This window comes from Drosophila ananassae, chromosome 2R (genome assembly GCF_017639315.1).
Source record: "Drosophila ananassae strain 14024-0371.13 chromosome 2R, ASM1763931v2, whole genome shotgun sequence".
Taxonomy (NCBI): domain Eukaryota; kingdom Metazoa; phylum Arthropoda; class Insecta; order Diptera; family Drosophilidae; genus Drosophila; species Drosophila ananassae.
In genome coordinates this window covers 11634120-11652217 of record NC_057928.1, presented here as the reverse complement: position 1 = coordinate 11652217, position 18098 = coordinate 11634120, and the positions used below count along the sequence as shown (strand labels likewise).

General features: G+C 42.0%; 1 protein-coding gene across 1 annotated transcript; it reads left to right on the top strand.

Annotated features, from left to right (window-relative positions):
- The first annotated feature begins 5481 nt into the window (after positions 1–5481).
- LOC6493462 (E3 ubiquitin-protein ligase ariadne-1) lies at positions 5482–7624 on the top strand. Its single transcript, XM_001957772.4, has one exon. The coding sequence runs from the start codon at positions 5794–5796 to the stop codon at positions 7360–7362; it is 1569 nt and encodes a 522-aa protein (XP_001957808.1). The 5' UTR covers positions 5482–5793; the 3' UTR covers positions 7363–7624.
- Positions 7625–18098: the final 10474 nt, after the last annotated feature.

Genomic DNA, 18098 nt, shown 5'->3' with positions numbered 1-18098 from the left:
TGCATAAAGAAATAAATAAAAATTCAAAATAAAAAATATATATATTTATATATACGGTAAACCAATAATAGCGGTGGACTGGCTATGACGTCAGTTGTCCAAAATACCAAGCCAAGAGCCGAGTGGTGCCAGCCACAGAGATCACAGCTAAATCAGAACCATAAACCAGAAACAACTTCTAAAAACAACTTTCATTTTGTACTCGAGAACGCCGTCGAGCTTAAAGTACTTTAATGCTGCACAAAAAAATAACAACTCTAGACTCTAGATAGAGAGAAAAAAATAAAAGCTGGACAGTCAGAAACTTCAAATGATTTCGAATGGTTTTAATTTCCCATCGAGAATGAAATTCGCCCCTGGGGCCCCCTTCCCGATCGTGGATGGTGGAAAGGGGTGTGATTGAGAGTACCACGTTTGTAATTAAGTTGAATTCGCATAATTCAATTAAAGACTTAGCGAACTGGGAAAGGACGGACGGGCGGACGGGCGGACCTGGCGGGGTGGTGGTTGTGTGGAATGGATTGGTGATATTTGTGGTGGAGCACACGCAACAACTGCCAGGCAGCACCCACCGTTGCATTGTATTTACTAAGTGGAACTGGTCACTGATCTGGATTAGCGGCAATAACAACAACCAGCCAAGTAGACGTCAACACAATCCCCACACAAAGACTTCAATCTTGCACTGAAAGAAAAAGAAAGTAAACTATAAGGTGTTCTTAAAAAGTTACAAAAGGGATACCGACTTTAAGCCAATTAAAGACTTAATCATATTGCCTGTTGGGAGACATTTCAGGAATGGCAGAGGTTCTTGGCAGATGGGTTAGATTAGTTCCTAGATTTTTCACAGTGCCTTGGACCTAAGCTAGGAAATATTGTGGGGACACCGCTGTACCAAAGCGTGACAGGCATGAATTAACAATCTGAATTAATGTCAGTTACTCATGGCATGGCTGCTGCTCTGGATCCGGAGAGTGGTTAAGGGATTGGTGGGGACACCGAGGAGCAGGAGTAGTAGTACCAGGTGGGTGCTGGGGGTATTAGGGGGTTGACTTTTTCATTACCCACTTTGGTGAGTGGGCGCCCTGGTTTTTAGTTCGCCTTAGTTGCACTTACTAATTTCTGACTCCGACTGGCATTGATCTTTGCGATGTCCGTCTGGCTATCCGCCTGTCCGTTTGTCCGCCGGCGGCCGCAAAATGAAAGGAAAAGTAAGTTACGATTACGGTAACGTTAACGTTAACCAGAGGGAAAGGTAATTGCGATTTTGACCAAAAAAAAAAAAATAAAAGGGAAAGGAAATGTTTCCTGCGCCATGCGCTGTGTGTGTTGGGTGTTGCTGTGATTTTTACTTGGCCAAGTGTCAAAAATGCGGCAGCCACCGCAGCAACAACAATGCCCAGCCGAATGGGCCTGGTCGAAGGCGGAAAGGGGCATATTTGAGACTGGGAGACCGGCTGAGCTGGCGCCAAATTAACCGGAAATGTCACAATGGCAATGGGCGACGTGCGGCCCGTTGCCCGTTTTGGAAATTATACAATTTTGTCACGTGACATGCATTAGGAAACCCAGTCACTCACAAACCAAGATATGGCCAAGACGTGCTAGACAGCGGCAGTCCAAACACAAAGCCAAGTAGAAGTAGAAAAAAACACGAAACGAAACAAACAATTAAAGGCCGACAAGAAAATATAAGTATATTACTAAGAAAGTTACTGAGCCAGAGATGATGATCTAAAAAGAGACTTCTAGTGGAAAATAGCTCCGATAAAATTATTAATAAATGTTGAAAGAAGTAGAAACCGCTTTAAAAATATAATTTTTTAAAATGAGTAGACTACCAGGGTCTAGACACTTCACTAATCTACCCCATTTGAACCCATTAATTAAGTATAAAAACAGTACCGCCCCTCACTTAGACGAGTGTGAACCCGTCATGTCCACTAAATGTCAACCAAGCACGCGAAATTCCGCAGCAGGACTTTCACTGGCCATCCAGTAGTTTTGGCTTGAATCATGTCCCAGGACTCTGGAAAAAAGTTTATTTTTCATTCACAGCAAGTCAACGCTCTTCGTGGGCCACAACTGAGGAAATGGCTAAAAAAAAAAAGAGGTATGGGTGGGGGGCTTGCCAAGTGAAGCCGCAAAAGCGCGAGAATATTGGCAAACGAAATGCAAAACCCGCTTTGAAGTCTGAGCCCACTGATTTCCCTTTTGGCGGCCCACTAAACTGTCACTTTGAAGTGGAATAGTTTTGCCTCTTAACGCACTTTCTTCCAAAATCCTACAAATGGCAACAGACCCCATATCCCAGCCTGAAAAGATGGCGGAAACGCTTCAATTTCAAAGAAGGCAAGCCGCCAAACGAGGGAGAAAGACAGCTGCATACATATGTGACCTCATGTGGTGGAAAAGTTTTCCACTCCAGGTTCTTGCTTGCTTTTTTTTGGGGGTTGAATCACTTTCACTTTCTTCGCTTTCTCAAAGTTTTCACACTCCTGTCGCAGGGATACATTTTTTTCCTTTTCGCAAACCTTTTCTGATTGGAAGTGTTTGCGAAAAAAAGAAATGAAGGAGAGTCCTAGAGGGTGGGAAAATTATAAGGATATGCCCTGGGGTTGCAATGGAATACAATCGTTTCAAAGCGAATTTCGGCAATGATTTCTCTTTGACGTGGGAGATGAAAGAAATGTGCAATGACAATTCCTAAAGGCAAATGACAAAACACAAAAAAAAGGGTTTCGGGAATTATTAAAGTTAGAAACACGTGAAATATTAGACATTTTTAATCAATCTTCGCCAAGACTCCATGATGTATGAGCGCGCCCCCCTAACCCATTTCTTGATGAATGATTCGCCCAGGCCGCATTTAAAACGAATTTAATGTCTAGACTCGAGACTCGAGACTCTAGACCAAAACGGAATTCTCATAAATCTCTGACAGACTCGAAACTCGAAATTAATTTTCGTTTTAATTATATACGAATTCAGTGGAGAATTGGCTACTGTTAGATACTGCTAGTCAAGGTCAATCAATGGCGCAGAGAAAACATAAATCCAGCTGTCCATGCCAACCGTTAATGTAATAACTCATGCCTGGCCGCGACTTGATTATGAGTTGAATCCGGGGGCCTTTAGACACACATATGAATGTTGGTTTAGACTTCTATATCATTTCTCTTGCCGGTCGCATCAAAATCAAATTAGTTCCGAGCGTTGATTTTCCTCCAAAGTGCCCAGGCCAGTGTTCTCCGGCGTCGGCGCTTCATGCTCGCTGGTTTCCAGCTAATTTTTGCTTTTCAAATCCATCCATTGCCACACAATGCCCAGACTGGGAAGTAGTAATTATAATGCGAACGCATTTATCGCCATGATCAGCGCACATCCGTTTGCCGTTGATATAAACCTGGTAATTACCTTGCTAATTTACATGAATTTCTAAGCGAACATCCTTTTTGCGGTTGGGGTTTATCAGGGGAAGGTATTCGGAACGACGATCCCCAAAATCGTTGCTTGGAAATTGTTTGGTGGAAAGATTTTTCCCAAGAATACTTTTTTTCTTCAAATAGTTGGTGAAATCCTGGGTAATACATGGTAAGAAAAATAAACTAGAGGTTCTTGGAAATAAATAACCGTAGATAAGATGAACCTTACTTTCTACAATCTTCAGATAATTTAAAGAAGTTAATAAAATAAAATATCTGTAAAACTTAAACCTTTATTGAGTCTAACTTTTCTCCAGTGCAAATACTCAAAGTAGGCGCAGAAAAATGCGCGTTGGCCTGGCTTAGACTTGGCTTCTCCTATCAGCCTTTTGGCATCACCATCGTCAACGGGCAGTCTCTTGGTTTTGGCCATGGCGTGGTCACGTCACACAGGGCCATCGCTGTTGACCATCACCGCCGTTCTGGCCATTTCTATTGGCCTTTCCTTTCGCTCTCCCCGCCAGATTGGTAATGATAACGAGTCGTGGCCAACAAGTGGCGCATCATGGTTGCGATTCTACGATACTTTTGTTGAATCTGTTGTGCGGTTTCGCAAAAATTCTTAACATTTTTTTACATATGACACACACAAAGTAGGCGTGGCTAGTCGCAGGGCACAGCCTCCTGCTATCTGCTATCTGCTCTGCTAAAAATGGTCAAATTATTTCCTTTTCCTGCATTTTCCGCCAAAGCATTCACGCGCACGAAAGGATTTCTTGTAATTTGGCTCCAGACTTGTAAAGATTCTCGGTTTGCGAACGAGCAGGGGAAGGAATTCTTCTTCCTGATGAAAGGGATTTTGTGGTTGGCTTTGCCCGTTTTGGCGACTTTGCATTTTTATTTGTAATGATTTTTTGCCAACATATTTTTTTTTGTTTGTATCATTGCCCCATCCCTGAAAACGTGGTTCTGCTTTTGGCGGTTTGTTGTGCGGCTTTTGTTTTAAGCAAAAAATAAAAAATCGAAAGGAAGGAAAGAAATAAAAGCAGCTTCATGGACATGATGTGTGTTCCGCCTTGGGACTTGAAGAAAAAATTTCTAAGTATTCCAAATATTAGAAAATACTTTTCAAAAGCTTATTTATCAGAGTTACTTTTTGAAAAGGTTTATTTTTGGGAGATATTTCTTGATTAAATGAGTCATTTAATCTTCGAAAAATAGTGATTTCTTTAAGTGTACATATACCCAAGTGCATTTCCTGGCATGGCAGATTGAGTCCGTTTGTTCAATGAATGCTGGAGATGGGCTGGATTGGGCTGCTCCTCGTATCCTGGACCAGGACTCCTGCATCTGCATTATGCACACTCATTACCCTTTCTACTTCTTCCCCACCCCACTCCTCATCTGTCCCCATCCCGTTCACGCCATTATCCTTGTGCGCTCGTTCACTTTCATTTCACATTTCGCATGTGTTTTGTATATGCGAGCTGCATGTATGCGTTTTTTTTTGCCAGGATTTTTATTTTTATTTCATACTTTTTTTTGCAAGCCTTACCCTTGCCACTTGAGACATTGCTTTGTTCTGTTTTACGCCATGAAGGGGTTATGGAATACACATCCCGAAAAGCTTTTAGTGAATGTGAGAGCGTGTTGAAAGCTGAAAGCGCAGGCCAAATGCATTTTGATGGTCTCTCAACTAAAAATGCATGAATCTGAAAATTTGCGGGATAGCAACCAAACTGTTTGCTAAAACAGAAAAGTGTGGTTAGAAAACCATGCTTTTTTATGTTCTAGAAATTAGAAAAGTACTGCATAAGCAGAATCCTTCTAATAGTCCATTCATTCTAAATGACTTAAATACTAATGTTATCCTAGAGAAATCATATAGTGTTACTCCTTTCTTGTTATAAGCCATTTTTAGAGTGACCAATTACATATATTTTCTAGAGATTATTAAGGTGTGACCAAAGTCTTAGGTAGCCATCTTTGAACCAATGAGTCTCATCAAGTAGGAGTTTGAAAAAATGTCAACCAAAAATAGTTAGCAGAATGCTGTGAAAAGAACGTCAGTGCCATTGAAAGTAGGAAAATTCGTCCAGTGTCAGGGAATAGGTCAGTCTTCAGTAGAAATACGAAGAACACACAACATTTCATCACATCGAAAGTGTTCAATATTCCAATCGATTTCACACAACGGATACGTAAAAGTGCTCTGATAGAAGTTGGTGCTGTCATTCATTGTTGTTGCGTTGTCAAGAATTTTAGTGATAAAAAGATTCGTTCAATGTGTCAGCCCCACTTGACTGGTGACTTAAAATCCGTGACCATCTGAGTGATAGAATTCTAGCCGAAATCTTGATGCAACATAATGAATAGTGAGGAGGAGTACAGCGACGAGGACCACGGTGACTCGCATCGATCGATGCACAGCCACAGTCCATCTTCCTTTATGAGCTGCTCTAACTATGATAGCGACGAGGACACATGCACCGAAATCGTCTTGCCAGAGCGCCACAAACGCAACCAAGAGGCCGATGACTTTGTCTACAATGTCCTCTCGGTGGAGCAGATCGTCCAGGATCAGCGTAACATCATCGACGAGGTGAACAATGTTCTCAACCTGTCACCTCAAGTAACCAGGATCATTCTCAATCACTTCAAGTGGGACAAAGAGCGTTTGTTTGAGAACTATTTCGAGAGTAGCCCGGAAGACTTCTTCCATCGGGCCCAAGTGGTAAATCCTTTCGAGCAGCTCGAGGAGGAGAACCCAAGCGGAGCCGTTTGCACCTCCTCAAACTGCACCTGCGAGGAGCGGCTTTGCGGCATCTGTTACTGTCCTTGTGCAGAGCTGAAGGGCCTGGGCTGCGGCCACAGCTTCTGCGTTGACTGCTGGAAGCAGTATCTGGCCAATAAGACCTGCTCCGAGGGTCTGGCCCACACCATCACCTGTCCGGCCGCCGACTGTGACATCCTTGTCGACTACGTGTCCTTCCTGAAGCTGGCCGACGATTCGGAGGTCGTGGAGCGATACCAGCATTTGATCACCAACACCTTCGTCGAGTGCAACATGCTGATGCGCTGGTGCCCGGCCCCCAATTGCACCCATGCGATTAAGGCCAATTACACCGAGCCGCGGGCCGTCAAGTGCAAGTGCGGCCATCAGTTTTGCTTCGGATGCGGCGAGAACTGGCACGAGCCGGCCAGCTGCAGCTGGCTAAAGAAGTGGCTGAAGAAGTGCCTCGAGGATTCGGAGACCTCCAACTGGATTGCGCAACACACCAAGGAGTGCCCCAAGTGCAATGTGACGATCGAGAAGGACGGCGGCTGCAACCACATGGTCTGTAAGAATCCCTCCTGCCGTTACGACTTCTGTTGGGTGTGCTTGGGCTCCTGGGAGCCGCATGGCTCTTCTTGGTACAGTTGCAACCGCTTCGATGAGGAGGAGGCCAAGCAGGCCCGCTTGGCCCAGCAGATTTATCGCTCCTCCATGGCCAGATATCTGCACTATTACAACCGCTACATGAACCACATGCAGAGCATGCGGATGGAGCACAAGCTGTATGCCAATGTACAGGCCAAGATGGATGACATGCAGGAGGAGATGAGCTGGATCGAGGTACAGTTCCTGCGAGACGCTGTGGATGTCCTATGCCAGTGCCGGTCCACCCTGATGTACAGCTACGTGTTTGCCTTTTATCTGAGGAATAACAACCAGAAGATCATCTTTGAGGATAACCAGCGCGACATGGAGATGGCCACCGAGAAAATTTCCGAGTGTCTAGAGCGGGAGATAACCGTCAAGAATCTGTACGAGATTAAGCAGAAGGTACTCGACCTTTCCCACTACTGCCAGAAGCGGCGCCATGTCCTTCTCTGCCACGTTCGGGAGGGATACGAAAAGGACTGGTGGGAATTCATCGAGGAATCCGCCTCCTAAGCCGCCCCAACGTAAAAACTATATATCATCCTTAATCTGGCATCTGCAGCACATTCTGAAAGAAAGATTGAGTAACTAACATTTCTCTGAAGACTTTTAATCAGCATAAATTACATATTTCGGTTTGGACTCCACTCTGCCTGAATTGATGACTGAATCGATTCGGACACGAGCCCCCTCTAAATTTTACAGTATTACACAGCAATAGAAGGAAAAATCAAAAAATATTATCTCATATCAGATTATGGGGTATTTTTGTTTACCCAATTGTTTGATTGGGGGAAGTAACGGTTATATATAACGGGTCGGGCATAAATTTTCTGAGGGATCTTCCTCCAGAGGTATGAAAAGTTCTTGAAGGATCAATATGGTCCACAGCGATGCGCATATCTTGGCCAATTTCCTCCCGATTTTTGAAAGGGATACCTTAATCGATTTGTAGATAGATTCTCCACCATTCTGCATCAAAATCTAAGAACGAATTTTTTTTTTTAGATTTTTTGTCAATCCCTGGGGGATCCCTTCCGAAAGTGTGAAAAGTGCATGGAGGGTCAATATAGCCCCCAGGGATGGCCATATCTTGGCCAATTTCTACCCGATTCTTGAATGTAATACCTTAATCTATTCGTAGATAGATCCTCCACCATTCTGCATCAAAATCTAAGAACGACATTTTTTTTAGACTTTTTGTCACTTTTTCTGGTGGATCCCCTTCCGAAAGTGTGAAAAGTGCATGGAGGGTCAAAATAGCCCCCAGCGATGATTATATCTTGGCTAATTTCTACCCGATTCTTGAATGGAATACCTTAATCGATTTGTAGATAGATCCTCCACCATTCTGCATCAAAATCTAAGAACGACATTTTTTTTAGATTTTTTGTCACTTTTTCTGGTGGATCCCCTTCCGAAAGTGTGAAAAGTGCATGGAGGATGAATATGGCCGCCAGCGATGGCCATATCCTGGCCAATTTCTACCCGATTCTTGAAAGGAATACCTTAATCGATTTGTAGATAGATTCTCCATCACTCTGCATTAAAACCTAACCCCAAAATTTTTTTTTAGATTTTTTGTCACTTTTTCTGGGGTCACTTCTTTCCGAAACTGTGAAAAGTGCATGGAGGGTCAAAATAGCCCCCAGCGATCGCCATATCTTGGCCAATTTCTAGCCGATATTTGAATGGAATACCTTAATCGATTTGTAGATAGATTCTTCCTCATTCTGCATTAAAATCTAAGAACGACATTTTTTTTAGATTTTTTGTCATTCTGGGGGATTTCCTTCCGAAAGTGTGAAAAGTGCATGGAGGGTCAAAATAGCCCCCAGCGATGGCCATATCCTGGCCAATTTCTACCCGATTCTTGAAAGGAATACCTTAATCGATTTGTAGATAGATTCTCCATCACTCTGCATTAAAACCTAACCCCAAAATTTTTTTTTAGATTTTTTGTCACTTTTTCTGGGGTCACTTCTTTCCGAAACTGTGAAAAGTGCATGGAGGGTCAAAATAGCCCCCAGCGATCGCCATATCTTGGCCAATTTCTAGCCGATATTTGAATGGAATACCTTAATCGATTTGTAGATAGATTCTTCCTCATTCTGCATTAAAATCTAAGAACGACATTTTTTTTTGATTTTTTGTCACTTTTTCTGGGGGATCCCCTTCCGAAAGTGTGAAAAGTGCATGGAGGGCCAATATGGCCGCCAGCGATGGCCATATCTTGGCCAATTTCCTCCCGATTTTTGAAAGGAATAGCTTAATCGATTTGTAGATAGATTCTCCATCATTTTGCATTAAAACCTAACCCCAAAATTTTTTTTTAGATTTTTTGTCACTTTTTCTGGGGTCACTTCTTTCCGAAACTGTGAAAAGTGCATGGAGGGTCAAAATAGCCCCCAGCGATCGCCATATCTTGGCCAATTTCTAGCCGATATTTGAATGGAATACCTTAATCGATTTGTAGATAGATTCTTCCTCATTCTGCATTAAAATCTAAGAACGACATTTTTTTTAGATTTTTTGTCATTCTGGGGGATTTCCTTCCGAAAGTGTGAAAAGTGCATGGAGGGTCAAAATAGCCCCCAGCGATGGCCATATCTTGGCCAATTTCTACCCGATTCTTGAATGGAATACCTTAATCGATTTGTAGATAGATTCTACATTATTCTGCATTAAAACCTAACCACAAAATTTTTTTTTTAGATTTTTTCTTGGCTAGCCCCTTCCGAAAGTATGAAACTTAGTTTTTATACAAAAATAGTTGGTTATCTTCTGATATAGAGTGAAAATTCTCCCAATAGCCTTGAGTTCCTCTCTGTATAAGATGTATCATTAGCTCTAGTCCGTTTTTCCTATCGTTTTCCCCCTTTTAAATGAGTCTGGTTTTTGTAATTATAACATAAATCAATCCAATTTCGTGTTATACTTTTCAGCGCAGCAAAGCGATTAATGTCGACAATGGACCAGAGATATGGCATGGCAAAAGGAAAATCATAAATAAGCCATATATTGCCATGGCCAATAACGGAATGGTAAGAAACGAAAAATATTTCCTTATCGCGATGCTTCCCCCAAGAGAAACGCCGCCAGGTGCAAAACGAAACGTGTGGATATTGGATATAGAGTGGATAGAGTATGGTGGATTTAGCGGATTGGGGATAATGGGTGGAAATCGGCGGTGGGATGGAGGGAGGCAGCACTGTAACTGGTGCTGGAAAAGCCTTGGCCAATAGATTTACGGCAAACGGCAGCCAAGTCGTGCCTTGGCTTGCCTGGGCCTAGAGTGTGAATTTTCGCACCCGTGATGAAGTTTCCAATTAAATTTTATTGGATTTCAAATTGAGGCTGAGGCTGATGCTGAGGCTCAAGACTCTGATCGAACCGACCAAGTTGCTGGCTGACTTTGCTGGTAAATATTTGCGCACCATTGTTGTGGCAAGTGTTGAAAGTGGGCGGTACAATGTTAGCTCAACTCTTTCCCACTCCTGCCGCCTTTCCACCAAAAATAATCATCTCCCTCGCAGAGTGATTTCTTATAGCAGTTCAATTGCGGGGTCATCAACGTGTCAGCATTTGAATTGCACCATGGAATTGACTAATTTATGATTGCATTGTGGGAACGCCTTAGAATTTGGTTGTCGAGGAAATGTACAAAATACGATGTGCCATTGACAGTCAATATTCTTGAACGAGGTGAAAGTTTAAAGTTATAGTAATTGCCTAGCTTTTTTCTTGAAAAGTTTATACAAGATATTCAGGAATTCAAAAAGGCTTTTTGTATTATATTTTCCTTGTTGTTAAACCCAAAAACTGAACTTGTATCAGCCACTTTAATTTTATTAGCTGGCCAGACTTTAAGCTCCGCTCATCTCATCTATATTTACTTACAATATCGGCTTGGCCATAAGGCTGCAAGTGCCAGTCAACAGTTGGTCTGGACCTGGTCCTGGTCCTTGGCTCTTGGTCTTGGCCCATTCAACAAGTCAACAAACAAAACACACCGAAGAAAGTGGAGAAAAAAATTATGATGGCCAGCAGGACGGCAGAATGGGAATAAGAAACCAGGGAAAAAAATTCAGCCAGGTCCTGCCGACGAAGGAGGAGGCCGTGCTCCTTGGTCAACTTGGGCTCAAGCGCGTTCGTATTAATTTTATTTATTGGCCACAAAATCCCAACCGCAGACCATCCCCCAGACCTCTGTGCTCAGTGTTCAGTGTTCAGTTCTCGGGTCGTGTCCTGCTTCTGGGCCTTTGGAATGGCTTATTGAATTTTTATCTACAGTTTGCTTTTGTGCTTATGGCCTCTCACTGAATCTTGAATCTGGTCCTGGGCGTTAGCTATTTTTATTATGGTAAAGTCCTCTTCACTTATTTTTTTTTCGAGGACTTGAAGCGGCAGACACTTGATGTCCTTACATCTGCTTTACAACTTGGTCGCGTACTTTCAATTACGCGCATTTGTTCCGCCATTGTCCTTGGCCTTTGAACACGGAGACGAAGGTCGGTTAATAGTCTCGGCGCGGCTAACAATGGACCAGGAAGTGTTGTAATCCGCGGCTGGGCGCAGTCGAGATTAGCGGAAACTGTGTCAATGGCTGGGATAAATCAATCATCTAGGCTGCAGAAGCCAGACAATGGAAGAGCTTTAGCATACTATGTACTAGTATGTATTTATTTTCTTAGTGAAAGAAACTCTTACGTAATTTGCAGTTTTTGGCAATTTGTTAGTTGCACTTTCTAATAGCTTCCCCCCTTTATTTCCTATCTGCAGCACATTAGTTGGGCCATTGAGCAACAATGTTGTTTTGTTGGATGTTTTTCCTGCCCCTCCAATTTTCTTTCACGCTGCCATAAACAATCCGCCGCAGACGGATGGAGCTATAGCCTTGGCTGGATCTGTATCCAAAGCTCCACCGACTTCTCCGTCTCTTGCCACTATCACTTCATCAGCGACGTGAATTTATGAGGCACTTTGCGCAGTCGCCGAGCATCGTTGGCCATAATTTGCCCCAGCCTGGCGTCTTCGTCTTAGTTTCTGGCTCTTCTATTGGCGAGTGCACAAATTGCGTTGATATGCTGACAGGCGGCGCACAGCGGGTACAAAAAAAAAAAGGAAAACAAATTAAATAAATAAAATAAACCCCCCCTATTCCATCTAATGCGCAGACTCATTTGCCTATCGCCGACGTCTGCTGCTTGCCGCCTGTTGCCTGCCTTCGATGTGGCAAAGTGCATTGAAAATGTTCCGACTTTCGGACTGCCACTAAATTGAGGCACGCGCGCAGGCGTTCAAGAGTAAACAAATAAACAGAAGTGGCTACAAAAACAAACAATCCAACAAAAAATTAAAACAGAAAAAGAATATTTCAATTGAATTTAATTGGCAAACTGCGAGGGGCCAGCAACAGGGGCAGGGATGGCTCTTTTGACACTAACTAGCTGTCACATTTCTGTGATGCGCGTGAATTGGAACTCAGATGCGTAAATAAGCAAGGAAATTATTACTTGATGGGTAAGCGACCTAGGAAGTACTCTTTTATAGACAATTTTACATTATATGGTTCATGGGAAATGTTTCCAATTTTCGTTAAACAATAGGGAGGGAATAATAGGGGAATAGGGAATAATAGGGGAATAATTTCGTTAAACAATCATTTTAATTTTACCGACAAATATTTGAATCAAAAGAACTTGAAATAAAGGTTTTGAGTAACCTGCCTACTATAACTTTAAAAAGTCCTTTTAAAAAGAAAGCCTTGTGAAGATACTAAATAACAGTTTTTGTTTAAAATTCTTAGGAACGTAAAGAACTTTCCAAAGTTAATAACCTTGAAAATATTTTATTTAATTTTTTTAAACCCATTTGAATATGAAAATAACTCTTTGGTTCAGGGTATTTTAAGACTTAACTCATCCCACAAATTAAACGCATTCCTGAGGCTCCAGCTGCTCTGGCTTCTGTCTTTTTTTTCTGGTTATCAACTTGCATCATCGCCATCATCGTCAGCATCATCATCGTCTTATTCCCCAGAAAGCCGCAAAGAGCAAAAACAACAGTGAGAATTGGGTTGGCAGTGTTGGTTTTACGCGAAAAAGGTCGTGCCAATTTAATTAAGCGACATTTTATTTAATTATTTCATATATATTGATTGCAAAATGTGTAAAGCTTTTAATTGCAAAAAATGGCCGCACAATTCCCCAAACAGAGGAGCCACCGAAAAATACACACAAGAATCGCCATTTCCCTTGAAAATACATTCGGGTATGAACGAATGAATATATGGATATGGGGCCCATCGTGGGGCTTCAATAATTTCAATAATTTCACATGGAGAAATTGCTTGGGTGAAATTGATTTGGCTCGACAGCAGATGCATTTAATGCATTTATATTGCATTTCATTATGCTTATTTCATTTCGTAATGATTGAATTGCAACGGCTCGAATGATGACTGCCAATAACGTTGGACAATTGGACAAATCAAACAGAGATATGAGGCTTTTGGTTTCTGTTGTTCCCAACTTTTGGATGCACTGAGGATACTGTTAGAGTTACTACAACTTTTAATTACAACTTTAAATTAATTCAAAGTTGAGCAAATATAAGGGCTTAAAATCTAATTAAAAGATACATTATTTATTAGCTTTCCCTATTACAGCTAGCTCTTTAGTAAATGCCCTTTGTCCTGAACAGTTTTTCATAACAATTTGAATTTCATTGGAATATTTATTCTCACTGTTTGCTTTCGGCAAACGATTCAATTATGCGGCATATTTTTGCTGTTATAAATATTTACGTTGAAATTAATTATTTTATATTAAAATGACCGCAAAACATTTTACACTCGAGTGGGGCCTAGGATATCCACAATGGGCCATGTGGATATATGTCCATAGCCAGTTGAAAGCCGCCTCCTTTTTCCCTCCTGGGCCCCGGGGTGTGGTTGATTTTTTGTTGTGGCCTGGCTGTGATGGTTGACTGGCCATGGCCTGGATGTGTGTGTATATGAGTGCTGTGATTGACACGGTAAATGATATTCACATTATGCACAGGATGTGTTGCTGTCCACTTTGAGAGTCCATGTGTGTGTTTGTGTGTTACGGTTAAACAGGAAACGGAAACGGCAACAAGCATTGTGTGCAGTTCGCTCGAAACTTTCCACTGGGACAACCATCTGCATCTGCATATTGCATATTTGTTATTTATTCAGCCACTGAGATTGCCATAAATTTCATTGTTGTTTCTGTTTCTGTTCTGATGTTTTTGTTTTTGTTTGGCAAATGGCAAGTTTAAAGCCTGATGAGGCGATTAATGCCTTAAATGTGTAACTACGTTCGTTCGGGGGAAGGTTTGCGCTGCATTGATTTGTTTTGTGGTTGCTGGGTAGTATCCTGCCTCATATACTGGCCACATATTTGCTGTTTCAGCATTCAGAGATCCATCATCGTCATCGCAAACCCATTCCCCCGAAGGCCTCGGCTCCTTCTACTCATCTGGGCCCATTCAGAATGTAGCTATACTCTCAAGCCCTGCCAGGATAAAGGCAACAGCGCCGGGCCAGAGCCATAGCCCGAGCCCGAGCCAGAGCTGAAGAAATGCTCTTTAAGGATCCACTTGTGTGCCTGGGCTCTCGAGTGTCCTTTGCATGTTAGCGAAACCACTCGAAAATATGACGCGTTTGCTGAAGTATGCAAAAATTGCACATGGAACACGGAACACGGAGCACAGGAGGCACAAAAATATCCATGTATATGTATAAAAAACGGGCTCAACTGCTCAACAATAAAGCGGAACAATTCAATGTTTTCACTGCTTTAAGTTTAGCGAAAGATTTTCATTGATTTTGGGCTATTATTATATATTTTTTTGTGCGGTTCCATTATCAATCGATGGCTATCAGGGTGGCAAATAAAAATTCAAATATAATGCTTGAATGGGCTTTTATTCTTCTAAAAATAAATCTACCTAACCAACTGATTTTATATAAAGAATTTTTATCATTTTTTTATAATGTGGTTCAACTTCCATTTTATCCATAATTTCCAATAAAGAACCATTTATTTATGAGCCTTTATGATTCATAGACATCCCGAAACAGGCAAAACAAAGTAGTAAAAAATACATATTCATTTTGAAAACCCGCCAGATTCGATCAATCAATGCACAGCAGCCAAAGTTTGGCGTTGGCGGCGAACATGAATTATCGCACAGCCAAACCCTTTTTATTAGACCGAAACTTTTTGGCTAAGGTTTTTGGCTCTAACTGTTGGATTTCCCTCGATTTCCTGCTGCCGTGAACGTGAGCGTAACCAAATTTTGCCACAGGGCTTGGCCAAAAGACGGCGGCGGCGCACAAACCGAATCAATTCAATTGCCAAATTATGCCAAACCTAGGAGATCCAAATGGAAGTGGTAACAGAGACCGAAATGAAAAATGGAAATAAAAATAAAAATCAAAAATGGTAATAAAAATAGAAACAGAAGTAGAAATATCCATGGCCAATATACGACACTGTCCCAATATTTGTGACCGCAATTGTTTTGCATGACTCGATCGAGAGACTCGAAAAGTTTGAAACTGCGAGACTGAGCGACTGCATTGGCTAATCGATCATCGGGCCATGTTTTTGGCTGCATTTTGGCTTTTTGAACGGGCTTTGGTGTTTTTGGTTATTCTCGTTTTTGTGGTGAGGGGGCTTTTGTCATTTGGCTTCGGTTCGTTTGTTGGCCTGCTGTCATTTTTAACTGTCTATCTCGGTGTCTCTGAGCCAGAGCCAGAGCCCGAGACTGAGTCTGGCTCTGAGCCTTTCTGGCCTGGCTGGCCTGCAACTATTTTCCGTGCCACATTTTACCGTAATTATGCCGAAAAAGTAACACGAGCAACGACGCGACGCGCCGCGGCATTTGATTAATTGTCGAATCGTGAACACCACTGGGGCTATTTGTTATCTCAAGGCGTTGAAATTATAAATTGTTTTGAGTGCTAGCCCCACGCGAGTTTCCAAAGAAATAATAATAAGAAAAAAACAAGATACAAGACATCGCCTGCTGATCGTCGTTTAGGTTTTTGCCGAAAGTGTGAAAGGGTTCAGTCAAGGGTTCACACGAAATATTGCCACAAATTTTCTATAGATAATAAATATTCTTTGGACTGCCCAAACCAACAGGGCGATGGTCTTTAATGGTCTTTAATCAAGTCACAAATATAATAATTTATATACATATTTCTTTCTTAAAGCATGAACCAGCTGTCGAATGTCTTAAGTCATCATCCATCCACCCAACTCCCAACTGTGTGTGCGCGCTGAAGTGCATAAATACTGGAGTATCCTGGCGCAAGAGACCTGGGAATTTCCATGGCTCACATGAACCTGTCCCGCCAGAAAATCCTTGCACGGCTAGCACGTGACATTGTGTGACATCATTGAGCTGGAAAACGCCGAAAACCCACGAGAACAACCACTTTCGCTTCATGGCGTTGTGGAGAAAGACAAAGCCTCTGGCTTCTCCGGGCTTCTCCAGGTCTTTGCCAGAATCCATTCCAAGTTTAGGGATTTTTCGTGGATTCTTTCTCTGGCTCGTTTTTTTTTCGTCACTTGCAAGTGCACACTTGAGACAGCGGCAATCATGATGATGCTGATGGCTATGGTGGTGAGTGAGGGAAGCCCCCGGGAAGGGGCGAAATTGGGGGCGGAGGTGCTGAAAGATGCATTCAGCACGTAGAGCATAGATCAACGCGTTTGCATACATGAGGAGAGGAAAGGTGAAAAAAAAAACACATGAAATACCAAGGAGGAAGGTGAGATGAGGTGCCAACTGCAATCACGTTAATTAAAAAGGTGCAAATTGTGAAAGGCGCCTGGGGAATCCGTGGGATGCCAAATGTGCTGACAGCTGTTAATGAACGAGGTAAGTGCTAGGGGAATGGGCCAGGCCAACACTTGTTCGCCAGTCACGTGCTCCACTTGGTAATTAAACGTATCATAATTCCTTATACCAAACAATCGCAAACTGCTCTTGCCAGCTCTTACTTATTATTTCTACATACGAGCTTTGCATCCCCCAAGGAGCCCTCTCAGCACTGCATTTTTAAGCATTTTTTGCGTCAAAACCCCCATCCTCCAAGGCTCTCTGCATTTTTACATGCATTTTAATATTAACGCCTGGCGAAATGAAAAGCGACGCCGCGCAGACAAAAAGGATTCTTATCCCTCGGCAGGCCTCCAAAAAGGATGCGACGACATTTGCTTTTGGCCATGGCTCAGTTTGGTCTGCAATTGCTAAATGCGGCTGTCTAGCCCTTCGGGGGGTTAGTGGGAGTGGAACTGGGGGGGAGGTCTTTTACTGGTTAGTACATTAAATGAAGTCTCTGTCCGCAAGAGTCCTCCCACACAAAATCAGGCACTACCCAAAATAGTTTTTTGATAAAGGTTTTTTAAATGAAATAAGAGACATTCCCGTCAGTTATTAGATAGCTTCAAATGAAAAAAAATGATATTTTCTAGTTAATTATTATTATTATTTTTTTAGGTGTACAAAAATATTATAATTTTTTTGTGCAATAAGAAAATATGAAATTGCATTTTTCAGACTGCCGCCGACGCGTTGCATGCAACAATGGCGTCAAAGCAGCGGCAAATATGCGCGGACACCGACGGCAAATAGCAAACAAGCAACAACAAACAACCAACAAGAGTATCCACCAACAACTACAACAATAATACTCAGTTGGGGAATTTAAATGGTCGCCCATATGGGACAGCTGTTAGCCAAAGCAATAGCCATGAAATGTAAATTACGGAAAGGCTTCTAAGAAGGCGGGGGAGGCGCAAGCAAAGTGCATTAAAATGTTGTAAAGTCAAATTATGATATTAAATTTAGTCAAGTGGATGCCGTAGAGCTGCAAATGAAAGCCAGATGCACGAAATGTGAACTAATAAATATAAATTTCAACAAATGGGGGATCGTTAAATGAACACAAAATGAAGCAAGGGAAATATCTTGATGAAAATTGATCAGTTCAAGCTTAGATCGCTATAAACATGATCCAGATTTTATTACGAGTTCAGACTTTATTGATCGTTAAAGAAGAATTTAAACGCCAAGAAAAAAAGGAAAATCATTAGAGATAAGATAGGGAAAAAATGGATATACAAGTAATTGCTATACCATACACGACTTTATAGGCCCATAAAGGACTGTATATTTTTAGTTATATTGGTTTAGGTTAAGCTTCG